The sequence below is a fragment of the Coturnix japonica genome, chromosome 12 (assembly GCF_054131305.1).
Source record: "Coturnix japonica strain WE chromosome 12, WE-NBRP24, whole genome shotgun sequence".
NCBI classification, from domain to species: Eukaryota; Metazoa; Chordata; class Aves; order Galliformes; family Phasianidae; genus Coturnix; species Coturnix japonica.
The window spans coordinates 2,103,437-2,121,876 of record NC_140674.1 but is presented as its reverse complement, the minus strand read 5'-3'; the positions used below and the strand labels follow the sequence as shown (position 1 = coordinate 2,121,876).

The window sequence follows — 18,440 nt, the reverse complement described above, 5'->3', positions numbered from 1 at the left end:
CATCTTGGGGGCGTGGCGCCGGGCCCTCCCCGCCGCCATGTCGGGAAGGTCGGCCCGGCCGCCATGATGGGTGCGGCGGCACATCCCGTTGTGCCCGTGGTGTACTGGGTCCAGGTCTGGAACCCCAGCACAGGAACGATGTGGAGCTGCTGCAGAGGGTCCGGAGGAGGCCACAAAGATGATCCGAGGGCTGCAGCACCGCTCCTGCACGGACAGCATGAGGGAGCTCGGCCTGTTCAGCCTGCGGAAGAGAAGGCTGCGGGGTGACCTCAGTATGGCCTTCACATATTTAAAGGGAGTTATGTTTTTAAAACACGAGGGAAATCGGGAAATAAATCAACTTTTTACATGGGTAGATAGTGATAGGACAAAGGAGAGTGGCTTTAAACTGAAGGAAGGGAGATTTAGATTGGATTTCATGGCTAAGTTCTTCACTGACAGCGATGAGGTGCTGTTTATCTTGCTCCACAGCTGCTGCTCTGAGCAGCTTTTCTTGTATTCCCACAGTACAAAGTCTGCTTGGGTTTACTCCTCAAGTTAAATGTATGATTTATTTTGCATGTTTTCTGTTGACACTTGTGTGTGCTTTGAAGAAGTTACACAGTCGCTTTTTTTCCATCACCCTGGAAAGCTGTATGTGTCCTATTGCAGTGGGGGCTGCATCCCAAAGCAAATGCTCTTTGTGACTGCCTGTTTTATCATTAACAAGGGCTCTTTTCATGAAGACAGCATTTCAGTGAGAAGTACAACAAAGGTGTAAATAAGCCATGATGAAAACTGTAATAATATTTTTCTCTGTTGCCTCAGAGACTGTTGATGCATGGGCACTGACAAGGCAGATTATATACCAGCGATTGCCCATTTAATCTAGGCACCCTTGGTAGTAACTCTCATGATTTTGTTATGATTTTCTTAGTTGAGTTGTCCATTTCACTGAGATGTTATAGCAAAAAGCCACATCTGGGCCTTTGTGCAACAGTTGGGCAATGCTTCGGCCATGGGTCCTTGATTTTTAGAATGGGGGGAAAGGTCCCAAAGAGTACAAAACTTCCCTTTCTGTTTGATCAAGCTGATCCACACAAAGTGCTGACATTACTGTCTAGCAGGAAGGTAAATGTGGAGATTAGAAGCGTATCATAAACGTAAGTATCAAAACTCATTTCACTTCAGATTTCTATTGATAATCAGGAGACAATTTATGAAGGCATTTGGTATCTTTAATTCTAAAAGAATTGAGTTAGCAAACTAGTGAAGAACTGATGACGCATTGCAAGTGTGAAACAGAGAATTCCTCATTTTGTCTTTCTGCTTTCGTTGATATTTTGTGGGATATGCATGTACAGTAATAAAAGTTTTCTTAAGAATATACTCAGATGTCATAGAATATTTGAGTATTCCAGTTATTTCATGAGATTTAAATATCAGTTCTTCGTGTTTCTTATGCAATAGATTAGTTTGTATGTACATCTTTCTGATGTTTTCCTGAAGGAAAAGTAAATCCGTCTTCTGTATGTGTGTAAACTGTTTCAACAGGTTTGTAATACCAGAAACTGTGAGAGGCTTCTTTAAAAACATCTTCTGTCCAAGGGATGGCTTCATCTTCTCTACAGATATGTTCCCTGCTGATGGCTTTAGCTGGATCCACCCTTTTACTTCTCACAACCATGTCCAACAGATGGAAAAATTCTGACACCACAGCAATGCTGGTTCCTTCGAAGTGGATTTCTGAAGGTCTTTGGATGGACTGTGGAGTCACTGGTTTTGGAGCAATACAGTGCATGAAGTTTCCCCACATGTTGAGTGCAGAGAGTAAGTGTGTATACGTACATAATACCCAGGGATGTACTTTTGTTCTTTTCTTTTCGTGTAGCATGTTAGTGCAATTGGACACGTGCCCTGTTTTGTGCATCCCTGATTATTGCCACTGCTGTTTTTCTGCATTCTTTCCAGCTCACCTGTTCTCAATGCGCACTGCTCAGAACTGGAAGCAGGTCTTACATATAGCACAGACTATGAGAACTCGCCTTTCTTAGTACAGATATGGACTGCACTGCAGTCAGAACTGCCCAGCAGCGTGAGGCAGATCTCAAAAACGCGGCTGCCTGAAAACCATCAAGATACAGGGCTTTTGTGGTTCTTCCTCAGGCCCCTAAGTACAGTGACCGTATTTGCATTCTTGGTAGTAGTGCCAGTTTAAGTATTCAGCATATTGAACTGAGGCCTCAAAAGAAAGGAAATCATATCCTAAGGATTTAAAAAACTCTGCTCATTGAGTCATAGACAATGTCAGCTTTTCCTGCCTTTCTGCTACCCACAGTCAGAGTATTCCTCTCCAAGACTTCCTCTGTGTAGAGATCAGTTTGCCCAGAATTCATCTGGAAACTGAGGCCTGTTTTCTGGAAAGCAGAATGATGGGATGGGACCAATGGTTCTTCTGTTCACACAAGGTGTAACAGATGCTTACAACGACATCACAGCTTTGCCTCACCTAACAAGCAGGAACAGATGTCTCAGCCCTTGTTGGAGAGGCAAGGTCTGGTTTGCCCCTCTGTTTTTTATCCTTTACTGATAGTTCATGCTGGCAGTGATGAAATCACTGACAGAAGCCTGAGGGCTGTCAAAAGGGGCTTCATGGGTCTGGGGCGGTTAGTGGATGGAGTGGGAGTACAGGTGGTGTTCTCCTCTATCCTGTCATGTGGCAGGCTAACTATGACTTAGTTGCCATTACTGAAGCATGGTGGGATGGCTATAATGTCTATAAGCTCTTCAGAAGGGATAGGCAAGGAATGAGGGGCGGTGACATGGCTGTCTTTGTTGAAGAGTGTTTCAATGTGGCTGAGCTTGCAGCTGGCAGTGATAAGGTTGAGTCCCTGTGGGCATGGATCTAGGAGAAGGCAAATAGGACTGACATCCTAGTGGGGCTGAGAGAGATGATGGAAGTGGTTGTCAAGCCTCTTCCCACAATCTGTTAGTGCTCAACCAGAGAAGTCCCAGATAACCGAAGACTTGCTAATGTGACACACATCTGTAAGGAGAATCATGAGGAGGATCTGGGGAACCACAGACCTGTCAGATGGACCTCAGTGCCAGTGAAGGTTATGGAACAGGTCATCATGAGGGTGATCATGTGGTATGTGTGGGATGACCAGGGGATTAGGACCAGCCAGCATGGGTTCTTGAAAGGTGAAGAAGAGACTCAGAGGAGACTTTATAGCTCTCTACAACTCCCAGAAAGGAGGTTGTGGTGAGGTAGTGGTCAGCATTTTCTCCCAGGTAACAGCAATAGGTCAAGAAGGAATTGCCTCAAGTTGCACCAGGGAAGGTTCAAGTTGGATAATAGGAAGATTTTTTTCTCTGAAAGAGTGGTTAAACATTGGAATAGGCTGCCCAGGGAAGTGATGGAGGAAAAGGACCTAAGGAAAGGGTAGTGTAGGGATGCAACATTGGTGGTAGATGGGTGGTTAGACTAGATGATCTTGGAGGTCTTTTTGAATCTTATTAATGATTCTATGATTCCTCTTGGATGAAACTGAGCAGGGAAATGTGCTCTAGGAATGCACCTTATGACTTCAAGCCATTGGAAGTATTCATTTCATCCAACCAGTTGAACCTGATCTGAGTTACTCCTGTCCTGGATAGTGTAGATGTGAGGCTATCCATGCCAGTTCTTTTATTTTGCTGATGCACATGCTACAGCACTGTGCCATTGGTAAGTTCACTGCTTACCAAACCATAGTTAATAAAATTTAGTGAACAATAATCCTGTATTAAAATATCTACTGAAAACATCACTGTTCTTTTCTGTAGAGTGGCTTCCTTAGCAGAATGATTAAAATGCCTGGTGCCATGTATGAAAAACTTGTGCATTCTAGATCTGCACTTTAATTTGTTCCTCTTATGTGTGTGCTTTACAAGTGCGTGTCAAAATCGCCTTTTTAATTGCCATTAGGAAGAAATAACTTCTTTAATTTTTTTTTTAATGATTATTTTTTAATCCTTGAGAACAGTATGAAATCGGAGAGATACTTGATTCAAATTCCTCACTAAATTCAACTTTGGAAGTCATATGAGTAGAAGTGATTGCTGAAGTCAGCAGAGTAACTTCTGTTTGTGAATAAATTAATCTGAAACTCTTTGAAGGGTATTTAACAGGATCAGATATTCCAATATACTGGCACAGTGCATTCACTTTAGTATGCTGTCATTTTCAAATGGCAGTGATTTAGCACAAGGAGGGGATTTTGGAAAAACCTCCTGAAAAGATCAATTCCCAACACACTGCCATCTGCTTTCTTGCAAGATTGCAAGCTGCTCAGGGTCATTTTGGCTGTGCTGCCAAATCTGTTCCTATTTAAAATAATGGCAAAGATGTTTTTGGCTGCTGAGGGAGGAAGATGATCACAGTGGCATGGTAGTATCCTTTTGCAGCCAAACCTGCTGACCTGCAGCATGAGCTCAAAGCGACCACTGAATATTGGAAAAAAGCGTCTTACTTGCTTTGGGCAGGTCGTGGCCCTCACAACAGTTACCTAACTGTTACTAACAGTTACCTAACAATCCTTCTAACAAACTGTTATCTGACAACTGGTTTTAAAATGTGCGTGTGTATTAAGAGGAAGGTAACATCCTACATAACCCAGTAGAATCACCACTAGCAGGATAATGACTTTCCTCAGCAGAATGCTCATGTGAGTTATATGCTTTGTTCACTTACAACCCTCTTAAAGGGCTGGTTCTTAACTTACTGCCCCTGAGTCTGTACAAGAATCTCATCATGGTTGTGTTTACATGGGTTGTTGTCTCTCTGTAGAGCTCCCTTGTGTGGATGTGGGCAGCAGGTCAGGATCTTGGAGCTACTGATGGCGGAGTATGTTTTAAAGCCATCTGAGGGAAGCAGAAAAGAGCATTGTGAGTGGAGGTTTACTAAAGCCAAAGAGAAAGGAAGGAAGAGAGCTCCTGGGGAATTACCAAGAACAACGTGGTGTCAGCAAGAGGGAAAACAAGGTGAGATGGAAAGTAAATCAATAGGCCAGGCTATGTAAGTGAGGTTGTGAAGATCAGATTTGATCCACTGAAGAGATCAGTTACTCTGTTGAGGAGATGATAATATACTTGAGGGATAAATATGGGAAGAAGGAAGGGACAAAGCAGCTTGCAGAACTGAGAAGAACTGAGAAGAAGAGGTTTAAGGAGAGGACAACTGAAAAAAAAAACAACAAGTTAGAAGACACAGAATGGGAGAAAAAAATAATGAGAGTACAGTTGGGCAAAGAAAGTGGGGTTGGTGTCAGGGCAAATAGTGGGACCTTCAAAAAAGACTTGTAGCTCTCATGGGTATGAGCCAGGGCATGTTTAGTGTAGGTGTGTATGAGAAACTTATCCAGTTCAGATCCTAATTATGCACTGTTAGAGCCAAGACCCATCATACTTGCGATGCTTGGCATGTTTATCTCATTATCTCATTTGAATCAGAACCTACTAAATTCAGGCTGTTATTCCAAAGAGGCTCAAGTCCCTGTCTGATCTTCCTTCTTAGGCTGGCTAATAACTGGTCTGGTTATTGAGTGATTGATACCTAAGTGCAAAATTCAGGAGCTTAAACGATGCAGAGTTGTCAGCAGAAACAGAGAGAGAGCTTTGAATATGTTTCAATAAATGGTCATTGGACTATCTAACACACCCCCACCAACTAAACATTGTCTGCAAAGTAATATCTTCAGCAGGGGAGGAGAGCTGCAGATCTTGGACCAGCTCATCCCCTGCTCATTACCCATCCGGTTTTAAATATCACAAAACATACTGCTAACTCCAGCACCTGCTTTTTCCATCTCTTGCTGGAAGTAGCAAGGCAGAGTGTCCAGGATATTTTTCCAGTCTTCCCTAGTATCACCTTGGTTGGGATCTGGAGTTCGGAGGTGTCCTGTGCACTCAGGTTTGTAGGTAAAACGAAATCACCAGAGCTGGCAGGCTGGAGATGTGTACCTGCACCTGTAAATGACCGTGTCTACTGCAGTGTGTTTTCACAAGGCTGAAGGATGTGAGCTGTGAAGTGTTTGTTATGGTTTTGGGGGTTTACTCGAGCTCCTAAGAGGATTTACTGAGCCTTGAAGTGTAAGTGTAGTTCAGCTCTGAAATCTGATTGACTGCACGGACAGCCCTCTGCGTTTTTGGTATTTCTCAGAACTGAATAGCAAGGTTGGACAAGATTCATTCATTACTGCTCCTGTTAATTTTGTCACTGTCTCTGATCTGTTACGCTTAGCTGTTATAGGGGTAATTTAATTTCTGTATAGTTCCTTATTTGTTCTCTCTTTATCTGTCTCCCTTAGCCCATATTCAGGCATGCCGTGCCTTGATGATCATTTCCATCCTCCTGGGATTCGTAGCTGCCATGGTCTCACTGCTTGGTTTAAAGTGCACAAACGTTGGGCTGAGAGATGAGGATGAAAAACTAAAGGTTGCTGTCACAGGAGGATTTCTTTTTACTTTAGGAGGTAATGCTGAGGCTGAAATAAAAATGCTGTCAGTACTTTGTATTGCTGTCACAATGAGACTAAATGAATTGAGCACTGCTGTTGGATTAAAGACTCACTTAGCTGTGTGCTTTCTAATATTTTTTTTCTGGCAGGTCTCTGTTCGATGGTGGCTGTTTCTTGGTACGCTGCAATGATTACTGCTCAGTTCTCTAACCCCTCATATACTGGAACAAAGTAAGTTAATAGATATGTCATACTAGACTACAGTATGTGCTAGGTATCTACCCTCTAGACCTCTACATTTGAGTTCAGTGATCACAGGCGTAGGCCCTTGTATTTCTCATCAGAATCAGGTTTTTACCATGCATGTTAATTGTGGAAATTGCTAATTATATAGCCTTGACAAATGCTGTTTTCTACACTCCTTTTGATAATGAGTGCTGAAAGCAAGATTGTTCCTGGTTGTCACTTAAAATACATATATTTTTATGACTACTCCTTCTTTGGCATCAAATATATGCTGCAGTTGTTCCCTTTCAGGTTCTTCATGATCTGTGCCTGCCCTCCATCATTCATGAGTATCTGTTAAAAAACGAATTCCTGTCAGGAAGGCACAGTACCAGCAGCAGCCCTTAATGCTCACTTTTCAAATGTGTACTTCATATTTTAACCTCTGCTGCTGCTTCTCTTTGGGGAAAGTGTGAGTTGTTTAAATACCTCAGAGGTACAAACAGCCCTGTTTAGAATTTCCTCCCTCCTTTGGTCTAAATGCCAAAGAAAGTTAAGGCTATGGCATGTTTTTTTCATAGCACTGAGATGTACACTTAGCTGAGACTCAAGCAAATGTGAACAAAAGTACAGAAAATTGGCTTGCACTGAGTACTAGTGACCTGCAGACCGATGAAAAATGTCATTGAAGAAGTCAGTTTATTCCCCACTATATAATAACAGCTCAGAACTGATTTACCTTACAAATTAAAATGACCCAAGTTTTGAGGCACTGCCATCCCAGGCTGCACACAAACAGCTTTTGAGGTATAAAAGCCCTCAGTTTGTTACAGAAGCAGCAACTTTCAAAGCGAAATGTCTGAGGATAGCTTATCTTGTTCAAAATTAAACATTCACTGAGGATGGTTTATCTTGGTAAATGGACTTATCAATGAAGAGTAAGGGTGGGGGTGGTGATTGGGCCTCTCTTTTGGAGAGAGAGAAGAAGGGAGAGCAAAACAAATAATACATTGCCCATGGAACATGAGAGAGCTGCTTTGAGGAAGAATCATAGAATCCTCAGAATTGAAAGGGACCTTTGAAGGCCATGTAGTCCAGCTCCCCTGCAATGCACGGGGACATCACAGCTGGATCAGGATGCCCAGGGCCTGATCAGCCTGGTATGAAAGTCTCCAAGGATGAGGCATCCACTACATCTCTGGGCAACCTGTGCCTCACCACCTTCACTGTGAAAGACTTCTTCCTTATATCCAACCTAAATCTCCCCTCTTTGAGCTTGAAGAGGGGAAGTTCATTATTTCTCAGCACCTCTACAAAGTGTGCCACCTTTAAATCAGTAAACTATAAACCATTAGTTGCTAGGATAACAATTGAAATGCTCCATAGCTTTTCCTCCTGAGGGTCAGTTCAGGGATATAGGAGGTGAAAGGCTTCCTAATGAATCACAGTACTTGAAGCTATTGCTCTCTTTATGTTTCCAAACAAGCACTTCCAAAGAAATCACACTTGTAAGACTTTTTTTGCTTTATATCCCCTTTGAAAAGTAGTAAGTATGTTGGAGGACCAAAAAAAGAAGGAATGATTAGGAACTGCAGTTTGTAGAAGAGCCACTGAGCTTTGTAGTTACGTTATGGTTGCTGGGTTTCAACATCAGTTTGTGTTAATCAGTTACTAGATTGTTTGCAATTGGTAGCTGAAGATTTTTTTGTATCTAAAGTTCCTATATTAGACTGTATGTTTGCTGAACAGTTCTTAGGGAATTAACTTTGACTGTTGGCAAAGCTGTGTTTACCCATGCTCTGCTCTCTTTAGGAAGTTCATTCTCCTCTGGCTGTGTGAAAGGGGTTTAATTTCAATTACAGGGCAGTATTAATCTTCAGTCTTAAGAAGGTGGAAAATCTGCCTTTTGGATTGCTTTTTTTGGTCCAACGTCAGCCAGTTAGTAAAATAACATTGTTGAATAACATTGTAGTAAAATAACTGTTGATTCTTAGAGGAATTTCTCATGCAACTGTGAAGGAAACCTGAATCATCCCCTGGATACGTCCTATATATGCTTTCCTTTGTGTGGTGTGTGTGACATTCCTGACTTCAGACAGCGAGCAGAGACCAGTGCTTGCGCAAGTCAGCACCCTCTGATTCTTCCTTAGTATTCCAGCTTCCCTATCCAACCTTTTTGGGGTTGTTTGTATTGAGATGGTGATCATCTCTCTCTTCTGTGTAGTCTCTGAAACAGTGGGACCAGAGCTCTGCTTGGGGTGCCAGTGTGCAATGGGGACGCCCTGGATCTTCCTAGTTCTGGAGTCAGAAACAAACACTTGTAAATAGTGATTTGATGTTCACGAACAGAAAGAATATCCACATATCTGGTTTCAGTATTGCTTCCGTGTGGTCCATGACAGTTATTTTGCCCTTATTCTGGCCGTGCCACAAACATTACTTTGCCATTAGTGTCTGTCATAAGAAGCAGCTAACCACTGCTATCGTCACAACACTGGACCACCTGTAAGCAGCTGCTTGTATAGAATTTGTTGTTCTTTTTTTAGTAGGAAAGCTGGGAAAAGGCTCTTCTTTATTAGGCAGTCTTGTAACAAACTTACATGTCCTAGAGAAAATTCAGCACTCTCTGTGTGTCTGAACTGCATTTAGGAACAGTCCCAGAATGAAAAAGGATAGCTTTCCATTTTACTGTTCAGGAAGAGACTCTTCAGAAGATCCCTCTGTCCATCCCAGGAAATACATGGATAAAGAGTTTGAGTCAAAGACTAGAGGTGTCTGAGCCTGGTAAAGGCAGTCAGGAGTTTCCCTAAGAAAGAAGTTTTTGTAACACAACAAAGACACATGCACAATACACTGGTACTTCTGTCATCTGAGATCATAGAATGATAGAATGGTTTGGGTTTGAAGGGACCTTCAAGATAACCTAGTTCCAATCCTCTGCTATGGGCAGGGACACCTCCCTCTAGATACCTAATGTATGACAGAATTCCTTTCTTGGCTACTTCTGCCACATTTATTCGTGCACTCCACCCAAATACCAGCTAGGGGGTAATTCTTAGAGTTCTTCAGTATTTGGGCACCCTTATGCAGGTGGAAACTGAAGAGGAAGTTCTGATGGAGAAAGCTGATGAGTTGCATGAATGACCAGACCACCGATATGGAATTCAGCATACATAAAGGAGCATGCATGTAACTTTCTTTTTTCCCTTTTTATCTCAAATTATTCATACCCATTGCTCTATTGGATTCAGTTTTAAGATTCAGCGTCTCTCTTTATTATCAGCAATTTATTAAATGTATGCAACTATTTATTACTACTTACTATGTTGCCCAGCACTTTTTGTTATGCACTGATTTGGCAGAGCACTTGAATATACTCATAAGAGTTTTACTGAACAGACACAAAAGTAGATCTGTTTTCCTGTGTAATCTACTGAGGTACCTTTCAGTAGCTGACATCTATCCCGAATGAAATTTGTTTGGATGATTTCTGTGCTTTAAGTCTCATTCTAAAGTAACAGCTCCGTGATCTTGTTATGTGTGTAAAATCTTTTGTGTTTCAGATACGAACTAGGAGATGCTCTGTACTTAGGTTGGACTGGATCTTTTCTTTGTATGCTTGGTGGGATCTTCCTAACCTGTTCATGCAAAGGAAAGGAAAAGCAGGAATACAGGTAATTTTGGCAGTTCAAATAGTTACTGTCTGTTATATATCATTGTCTGCACTCTCCTTCAGCCTGGTTTGAATCTGCAGCAAAATAAACAGAAAACTCTACCTACTCAACTCCATTTATTGTGAAGAAAATGTAGTGGTGTTTTCTTCCCCAAATTGACTGCTAGAAGCATGTGATGTTTCCATGTTTCTTGTGGAACATTTCACATCAATTACGTTGAGGGTGCATCAAAACAGAAATATTAAAGTTCCTGGCCTCCGTATTTAACCTTGCCTGCATTTTTCCCCAATCTTTATTTTTTACACATACTAAAGGTCCCTTTCTCAAGGAGAGGGGTGGGATTGCCAGAAGCAGCAGAGGTCCTTGTCTATGTAGAAGATCCCAGATAGTTTGAAGGATGTACAGTTGGGCTTGAGAGGATCGTAAGACCGAAGGGAGAAGCAAGCTGTATTTACTCTTAGGAAGATTGTGTCAAAACACCCTATAAGTGAGAGTGTTCTTCTGACACTCCATTGCTTAGACTGAAGCCACTGAACTTTTATGGCAATATATTGTCAGCCAAGTTGGACTTTAGATTTGACTTTGTATCTGACTGATGCAAAGTACCACATATCCTGAAATATCCTGAAAAAACAGGCAAAACTGGGGGCAAGAGAAGTTCAACATGATGGATGACAGCTGAAGATGGTTCCTTTTGCTCATAATTTTGATTCCTGTATTAAAAACTGCAGCTTTCACGAAGGCATTATAATCTATATTCTCTTCTGCTTTAGAAGCTTGACCTAAGTGCCTCTAAGAAAGGCACAGGTGAGTGCGGAACCCAGAGCTGGTTCCTGGCTAACAGAAAGGTGGTTGTGCCACCTGGTGAGAACAACTGGCCTTTAATAGCTGATGCATGTGCTATCAGTGCATTGGATACAGACCTACATGAGTAACTTCCTAATTGCCTGAAACTGTGGCTGTGTGTGTAATACCTACTTTTAAAATCTTTTTCTCTTAATTTACAGTGCCAACAAATACAGATATTCAGCAGGCCAGGCAGCTGGTCAGCAGCAAATTTATACCAAGGACGCTGAGCCAGTCACAAGTTCCAAGGAGTGTGTCTAAGCTTATATTTCCACATCACTTGTAACGTTACTAGGTTTTGAACTTGCATTAAAGAAAAAAAATGATCTCCTTCCAGGGATTCGTTCTATGTTGCAATCTTTCATCTTAATTTGGAGATGATCTACAGCTGAACACCTCCTTCTGGAAATGGCTTTGAGGTAGAAATAGGTTTCTGCAGATGCGATGTGAAATCCTGCAGCATGAAGGCTGTGTGCTGGGAAGTCTGGTAAAATTTGAGCACAGAGCGTGGGATACCCTGCTGACTGAGACCACCTCTTTTCCATTTCAGCTAACTAAACAGTGTGGAACTGGAATGCTGTAACTGCCTGTGGGTTAATGCAGCTCACTGTTAGAAATGGTTTTACTTTCATTAGTGCTGGGAGCTTTAGCTCATAACAGTAAATAAGCTTTGATTTGCTGACTGACTGAAACAGACTTTCTGATGCGTAGTATCCTGGCCATTAATGAAGAGTCAATCTATATACCACAGGTTTGAAGTCCAAGTCTCATGGTATATTGAAATACTTATTATTTATGTAGTCAAGATCTGTAAAAGCTTCTAAAGACCCTTAAAAACAACCACTCACCTGCATATCTGTGGATATGCAACAAGATGCTTGTTGGTTGGGTTGTAGCTATGAAAAATAAATGCTACAGAACAAAGCAAACACAGCTGGGAGCAAGGAAAGGAACTGGTCAGATGATGCCTCAAAGTAACTAAAAGATGGCACCAGTTTTTAGTTTTTCTTTCTGTCTTTTCAGGTTCTAAAATAATTGTATTTTAATTTGGGGCAGTCGTTTACTTCAGGAGCTTCTATTGCATCTGAATTGCCTAATTCAAGTAATTCCACGGTGGCTTTGTTCTTTGTCATGGTTTCAGCATTAGAATTGATGCCTTAAACTGCTCCACTGCTGGGAGCGTTTGTTACTTTATGTAAGCACTTAAGACACTGAAGATGAACTAATTTTCCTTCATATTGATATCTTGAGCAACGTGAAATAGAATTTCACACTGCAGGTTCACAGTTCTTTGTCCTTAAATAATGAATTTGTTAATATAGTTCAACAAAATACTTTGGTATTTTTCTACTTTAAACATCTTGTATCAAACCATGACTGTAGCCTGAAGGAGAAACTTTGTGCATCTCCCTTAGCTTGTCCTTCCTTGTCTATCCAGACACATTCATTGGGACAACCTGCAAATACTCGGAGCAGGAACAGTTTAGTTGCTTTGTTTGCACGCAGATACTGCTGACTTGTAAAGAGAAACTTCAAGGAATGAATTTGGCCACTGACAGATGTTAATAAATGTAATAAATTACATCAAAAGGAGTGACAATGGCTTTTAGGTTGCCACTGTCACCTTTCTTCCTCAACAACCAAGAGCTTTAAAGTGAGCTCAGTCCTTTGCTCGGCAGATCAGATTGCTTTGCTATTTTCAGATCTTCTTCATATCTCTGTAGCTGAGACCAAAACCCTGCATTGGGTTCTGCTACTGGTCTGGCAGCCTTCACCACCTAGAAGAAAGGAGAGGTGTTACAGAAGCAATGCAAGTTACCATGCAAACCGTTTTCTTCTTCTTAGGCTTTTGAGAAGATTTATTTTGGTTTTGGTTTTTGATGACCTCGCTCTGTGCTTGCACGTGTTCCTCGTGGACAACACATGAAAGAGAGATGCTGGGTTTGCTGGAAATGTGGATGTCTCTTACAAAGACAGTCAAACTTGGTCACATGTCTGAAAGCAAAGAAGTTACCTGTATTAGAGACATCGCAATGTATGTATATATGCCAAGTGGGTGAAGGTTGAAAGACTGTGAAGCATCTGTTCATTTGTTCTGTTTATTAGACAAGCATCCTAATGAAGGTGAGATGCTATTACGTGTAGCTAGCTGGCCTCTAGCTGTTCAGCAGGCCTAACAGATGGTGTTTCTTTGCTACATTAGGCTGTCACACGGATGATATGTATGCAGCAGCTTTAGAGCAAATCCTGCAACACGACTTCTGCAAAAGCTCCTTTTATTTTCACTGATCTGCTTCACATCTCTGTCTTTAACTCCACTTCCCATGAATAAGCAAGTGGTATGGAAAATGTTCATAAACAACCCTGAATGCATCTGTTGCTGCCGGTGCTTAAAGATCTGCAAGTCTGTTTGTCCCATGTAGCTGATATTGTAGATTTATTTTTCCTACTGGGGGGGTGAAAAAAATGCATGGTTGAAATGTATTCAAATATCGAGCGTCTAAATAACATGATGAGCACAGTGTGAGCACAGTACCTCGAAGGCGTCCTTGAGCGGTAGGTTTCGGTGTCTCATCAGGTACGCGGTGCAGATAGCGGCGGATCTGCTGCGGCCGTTCTTGCAGTACACCAGGCACTTCCCGCCGCTCCTCACAGCTTCTTCTATGGCATCACTGCACTGCTCAAAGTAGTGGTACAGGTCCTCAGCCGGGTCGTCGAACACAGGCACGCGCATGGCTCGGGCCTGCAGGAGGCCAGGGAAGGGCTGCTGCCTGGTGACGTTCACACAGAAGGTGACCCCCTCTCGGGCCAGCAGCTCCGCGTTGCAGGCCGTCCTGGCATTGCTGATGAGCAGCGAGGAGGTCACTTTGCCCACTGCAGTGCTGCTGGCCAAGGGCTCGGAGTGCCCAGCACCAGCACTGCTCTGCCTGCCGCCTCCCGGCAGCATGGACGGCTGCTCGTGCGGCTTCAGCCTGCAGCCGTGGCTGTGCTATATTTAGTCCCTACGTGCAGGCTGGGGCTGAGGGATGCAGGCGGGTCCTAGTGCCTGCTGTGCTGAGAGCTGCGTTCCTACAAAGCTAAAACCGACATCAGGTCGAGTTCAAAGCAATCGGATGTGTGAGGCCCCTATTCCTGTAGCAGTTCCTTACAGAAGGGTAAGAGCCCTCCTCACAAGGAGTGCTGCTGCCACCCTGAGACCAGCATCCCTCAGCCCTCACCGGCACCTCTGAGCACCAAACAGGTCGTGCTGCACATCAGCACAGGTGTGGCTGCAGGGCTGTGGAGGTGTTACCTCTGGTGGAGGTGTTGCCTCCTGGTGCAGGGTCATGGCTTCCGTACACGGCCCAGCACTTGTGAGCGTGTCCCTGCCCAGCCATCAGGCAGCCAGGAGCCCAAGGCTGACATCTGCTGATGGCACAAAGATGAGCCTGGATCACGGCAGCCGGAGAACATGGGCTGGTAGAACTGGCATGAAGTAGAAAGCCAGAAAGTGAGGCTGCATGGCTGCACGCGTGGAGCAAAGGCAGTTTTATTTCATAGCAGAGAGCTAAGAAGCTGACCTGCACACACGTTATCACAGCCAACAGCAGCATGCCAGTGACCCCAGCCCCACTGTGAGCAGTGGCACGGGCACAGGGCTGAGCATCCCACCTGCCTGCTGGCATCACCTTGTCCTGTCACTACCTTTGTTCCAGTCCCTGGGTGCCTGTCTGCAGGAAGGCCTTCATGGCCAGGGAAGTGCCTTTCAGCTTGACGCCCTGAGTCAGAGAGGAGAAAATGTGTCAGGAGAATGCAGCCCCGACAGTGCCCAGCACAGTGAGAACTGAGAGCCACAGTGCTGCCTGCACAGACATCTCGTGCTCACAGCACCCACCTGGCAGCCAGCAGTGCCCCCCAGGGCTGCGCCATGCTGAGCTGCAGGAGGCTTTTCTTCTCGAGGGTGTTTCCCTGCAGGCCTCTGATCCCTGGCAGACCCTGGGCACAGCGTGTTGGTTAGGAGCCTTTCTCTGATCCTTGCCAGGGCTCTGCTTATCAGATGGGAACAGGTTGGTTCCCCCTAGCACAGAAGGGCTCTGGCGGCCATGTTACCATTCATGTCCTGCGCTGCCTCCTTTTGCCAGCCTTTCTTTGTGCCGCTGAATGGCACGCAATGAATGCACTGCAGTTCAAACCTGTGTGCAAGAAGGCACTGGTGTGATGTGAGGTAGCACAGGTCCTTTCCAGAACTATTTTGCTCCCAGTGCCACTTCAGCCATCCTTCAAACAGCCCCAGGGCCACCATGGGCTCAGCTGCACCCAGCAGCGCAGCCAGCAACCCTCTGTGTCCCATGAGCTCTGCCCCAGTGGCGGCAGCCTGCTGGAGGTGTGCAGAGCAGCCCCCTCCCACAGCCCAGTGTGAAGTGGGGAGAATGGGAGCAGCACCTTCCAACGAGGCTGCCCCGAGCAGAGCCAGCGCAGGGCTGCAGGCACACAGACTCACTCTGGAAAGACGATGACGCAGCCTGAGCGCGTCAGGAAAGCAGGAGCTGCTGAGCGAGGGATCACTGAGCCCGGCACCCCTGGGACCTGCAAGAAGGACAGAGCTGGGGAAAGGCTGGGATGGAGAGGGGAGCTCTGCGGTGAGGAGCACAGCCAGCCGCCCACTGCCATGGGACAGCTCTGCCTCACACAGACACTTCTGTCCCCATCAGCCCATCCTAATGAGTGCATGCTGTGTGAGCACGGAGCGGTTGTTGCTGAGCTGGAGCCCAGCCAGAGGGGCTGCCCAAGTCTGGTAGGGCCAAAAACAAGGTCTGCTTGCAGATGGCAGCCTGCAAAGGGAGTGGTACTGCTGTGCAGAACCAGAACACTTACTCTCAACAGGACTCCTTTCAGGGTGACTTTCCCTGACATCGCTTCCAGGAAGTCACAGTAATATTTCATCTGCACCTGGGCATCTTCGATGAGCAGCATACCGATGTCCCTCAGGATGAGCGCGGTGTTCCTTCCCTGCGCGATGCAGCGAGAGAAGAGGGACATGGTGGCCTGGATGCACCTCACCACTCTTTTTGAAGACACAAACGTGGTTGCAGCTATCTGAGCTTGCTGCATAGGTTGCAGTACTTTGTTGCCTGGAAAAACACACAGAAGTGATGGGGCAGTTTCACAGCCACTTGCCAGCAGGCTGCAGCCACACTGCAACCCCTGGGCCCTGAGGGTGTTTCACTGCAGCAGGCACAGAGCTGAGCAGTGTCTGGAGCCAGCAGTCCTGCAGGTCCTTGGGTCTGGACCCCTCAGGGCAGGTTTCCATGGGTGCTGGCTGCTGCTGGTGTGGCACACAAAGCCCACTGTGGGACCTGCTCTGCAGTGAGGGGTTTGGTTGTGAGCAGCATCAGTTACTCTCCAACATGGGAGAGGGAGGTGAGAGGTCTGCTCACCCAGCCATGTGGTGGGGAATGTGCACCACCCAGCACTGTGAGAAACACGTCCATGGCACAGCTCACCTGGCATGTATGACATGTCAACTGTCAGGCGGTGACCCTCGGCAAGGTTCCTGGCCAGGTAGAAGACAGGTCTCTGCACAGCCAGGTAGCCAGCTCCAACCTGCACCCGCTCGAGGATGGTGTCAAAAGACCCAAGGGTGGGAATACGGATGCCCTATGGGCAGATGAGACCAACAGAGCAGACAGGTGAGGACAGAGGCTGCCCTGCTGGAATTTGGGACAAGGAGCTGCTAAGTCTCCTATTCCCCATGGGATGCCATGGGACTAAGCATCCAAGGGGCTTCCATCAACTTGGAGATGTGGCCACACTTGCATAAAGCTTTATTCTCCCTTGGCCAGATCTGCTGGGCTGAGGGCCCTGTTGGCAGGGGCAGATCCTGGTTGAGGGATAAGAAGGGTGCAAGCTCACCTTGCACTGCAGAAGCTGCTGGCGGACATGGGCAGACACGGTGTCCCAGACGTTGGCTCTCACTGAGCAGCAAATGAAGACCAGGTCACGTTCTGCACCTGCAGCCCTGCAGCCCACCCTGGCCACATGCAGGGACATGGCCATGCCCCACACAGAGACATCCCGGTGAGGGCTGCAGCACTGAGTGGCACTTGTGGCACTGAGCTGTGTGGGAAGCATGAAGGGAGCCTGGCATGGCAACGTAGTGCCAGCAGGTTATGGCCGTGCTCCTTCAAGTGCCTGCAGAGAGTCTTACCTGCAGCAGTGTAAGGTGGCACCATGGGGCCCACCCAGCCAGTGTCCCAGAAGATCTTCTGTGTCCCTGTTCCCCTGGCATGGAACTTGCCCACAGGGAGAGACAGTGGGGAGTGCACTCGGGCACCCCAGCAGTGGCACTCTGCCTTCCTGTGCCCACCCCCCATGGTGCAGCACTGTACTGTGCAGGGCTGCCGGCAGGGCTGGTGCGGAAGCTGTGACACAACAGGGCCCCTTGTTGCCTTGGCAGGGCCCGTTCCCCTTCCATCCGGGGTCACCACATGTCCCCCGCCCTGCGCTGCTCTGCTGGGATGTCGGCTGCTGGAGGTGGGGGCCACGCTGCTCACCCAGGTACAGAGCAGCCCGGTGTCGTACCCCACAGCTTGCAGAGCCGCTGCAGCTCCTGTGCTGCTGCTGAGGGTTTTCTTCTCACCGTGGCTGCTCAGTATCAAAGCTGAGACCTTTCCTTGAGGGGTAAGAACTTTCCACCGAGCCAATAGCAGCAGCAGCCTGGTGGTTGCTCTGAGTCTGTGGGTTTGACAGTGCAGGGCTGGGACTTCTCACCTTCAGCATCAGCAGATGGTGTGGCTCCTGCACCAGGGTAACCTTACTGTGGGGCTGCGGATGGTTAGCGGGGCTCCAGGGCATGATACCTGCAGGCAGTTGCCCTGTAGAGGGTCTGTCATGGCAGGAGTGTTATCCCTTCCCACTTCACCATGTTGTAGCAGTTAGTTTGCTGCTGTTTGGTGTTCAGTGCATTTACAGACCAACAGAGGTGTTTGCAGATGGTCTTAGTCCACGCAGAGCTGCAAGTCACTGTTATTTAAAGTTATCATCAGGCTCAGAGGTGGCAGAGGATGTGACTGCTCTGAAAATAGCTCCAGCAGAAAACCACTATCTCCACATTTGCCCGCATTTATAAAATCAGTGCACATGGCTGTAACTGCAGGACCCAGAGCCGAAGAAATACCTGCTCAGTTAGAGGCATCTTTGTATTAGATGAAAATAATATCTGCATCCATGCAGGCAG

General features: G+C 46.0%; 3 protein-coding genes across 9 annotated transcripts; 1 reads left to right on the top strand and 2 right to left on the bottom strand.

The window, feature by feature from the left end:
• The first annotated feature begins 68 nt into the window (after positions 1-68).
• Positions 69-13,759, top strand: LOC107317818 (claudin-19-like). Of its 5 annotated transcripts, none has more exons than XM_015870927.3 (6): positions 69-272; positions 1,534-1,809; positions 6,330-6,494; positions 6,629-6,710; positions 10,268-10,378; positions 11,386-11,560. In XM_015870927.3, exons 2-6 carry the CDS (start codon positions 1,590-1,592, stop codon positions 11,483-11,485), a joined length of 678 nt encoding a protein of 225 aa, XP_015726413.1. In that variant the 5' UTR covers positions 69-272; positions 1,534-1,589; the 3' UTR covers positions 11,486-11,560. The 5 variants fall into 5 exon arrangements, with proteins under 5 accessions (XP_015726413.1, XP_085368653.1, XP_085368652.1 ...); XM_085512527.1 differs by lacking the exons at positions 69-272; positions 11,386-11,560 and adding exons at positions 1,072-1,142; positions 13,070-13,759; XM_085512526.1 differs by lacking the exons at positions 69-272; positions 11,386-11,560 and adding exons at positions 1,072-1,142; positions 11,562-12,558.
• DUSP28 (dual specificity phosphatase 28) lies at positions 12,765-14,193 on the bottom strand. 2 transcript variants are annotated; one of them, XM_015870932.3, is made up of 2 exons: positions 13,761-14,193; positions 12,765-13,002 (listed from the first exon to the last, which is right to left on the bottom strand). In XM_015870932.3, the coding sequence occupies exons 1-2, from the start codon at positions 14,169-14,171 to the stop codon at positions 12,874-12,876; spliced, it is 540 nt and encodes a 179-aa protein (XP_015726418.1). In that variant the 5' UTR covers positions 14,172-14,193; the 3' UTR covers positions 12,765-12,873. The 2 variants fall into 2 exon arrangements, with proteins under 2 accessions (XP_015726418.1, XP_085368656.1); XM_085512530.1 differs by lacking the exon at positions 12,765-13,002 and adding an exon at positions 13,310-13,673.
• LOC107317816 (coiled-coil domain-containing protein 81-like) lies at positions 14,173-17,955 on the bottom strand. 2 transcript variants are annotated; one of them, XM_015870922.3, is made up of 8 exons: positions 17,412-17,955; positions 17,117-17,178; positions 16,708-16,861; positions 16,079-16,335; positions 15,705-15,790; positions 15,314-15,396; positions 15,099-15,199; positions 14,730-14,982 (listed from the first exon to the last, which is right to left on the bottom strand). In XM_015870922.3, exons 1-8 carry the CDS (start codon positions 17,575-17,577, stop codon positions 14,905-14,907), a joined length of 987 nt encoding a protein of 328 aa, XP_015726408.2. In that variant the 5' UTR covers positions 17,578-17,955; the 3' UTR covers positions 14,730-14,904. The 2 variants fall into 2 exon arrangements, with proteins under 2 accessions (XP_085368651.1, XP_015726408.2); XM_085512525.1 differs by lacking the exons at positions 14,730-14,982; positions 15,099-15,199; positions 15,314-15,396; positions 15,705-15,790 and adding an exon at positions 14,173-14,301 and having other exon boundaries at positions 17,412-17,692.
• Between the last annotated feature and the right edge of the window lie 485 nt (positions 17,956-18,440).

Bases quoted from the DNA above. Each gene is read 5' to 3' on its own strand.
- LOC107317818 (XM_015870927.3), top strand. From the start codon at position 1,590: ATGGCTTCATCTTCTCTACAGATATGTTCCCTGCTGATGGCTTTAGCT. The intron at 1,810-6,329 runs GTAAGTGTGTAT...TGTCTCCCTTAG, and splicing joins CCACATGTTGAGTGCAGAGA to CCCATATTCAGGCATGCCGT. The intron at 6,495-6,628 runs GTAATGCTGAGG...TTTTTCTGGCAG, and splicing joins ATTTCTTTTTACTTTAGGAG to GTCTCTGTTCGATGGTGGCT.
- DUSP28 (XM_015870932.3), bottom strand. From the start codon at position 14,171: ATGCTGCCGGGAGGCGGCAGGCAGAGCAGTGCTGGTGCTGGGCACTCC. The intron at 13,003-13,760 runs GTACTGTGCTCA...CCTTTCTTCTAG, and splicing joins CGCTCAAGGACGCCTTCGAG to GTGGTGAAGGCTGCCAGACC.
- LOC107317816 (XM_015870922.3), bottom strand. From the start codon at position 17,577: ATGGGGGGTGGGCACAGGAAGGCAGAGTGCCACTGCTGGGGTGCCCGA. The intron at 17,179-17,411 runs GTAAGACTCTCT...TTTGCTGCTCAG, and splicing joins GCCACCTTACACTGCTGCAG to TGAGAGCCAACGTCTGGGAC. The intron at 15,791-16,078 runs GTAAGTGTTCTG...TCCTTCTTGCAG, and splicing joins TGAAAGGAGTCCTGTTGAGA to GTCCCAGGGGTGCCGGGCTC.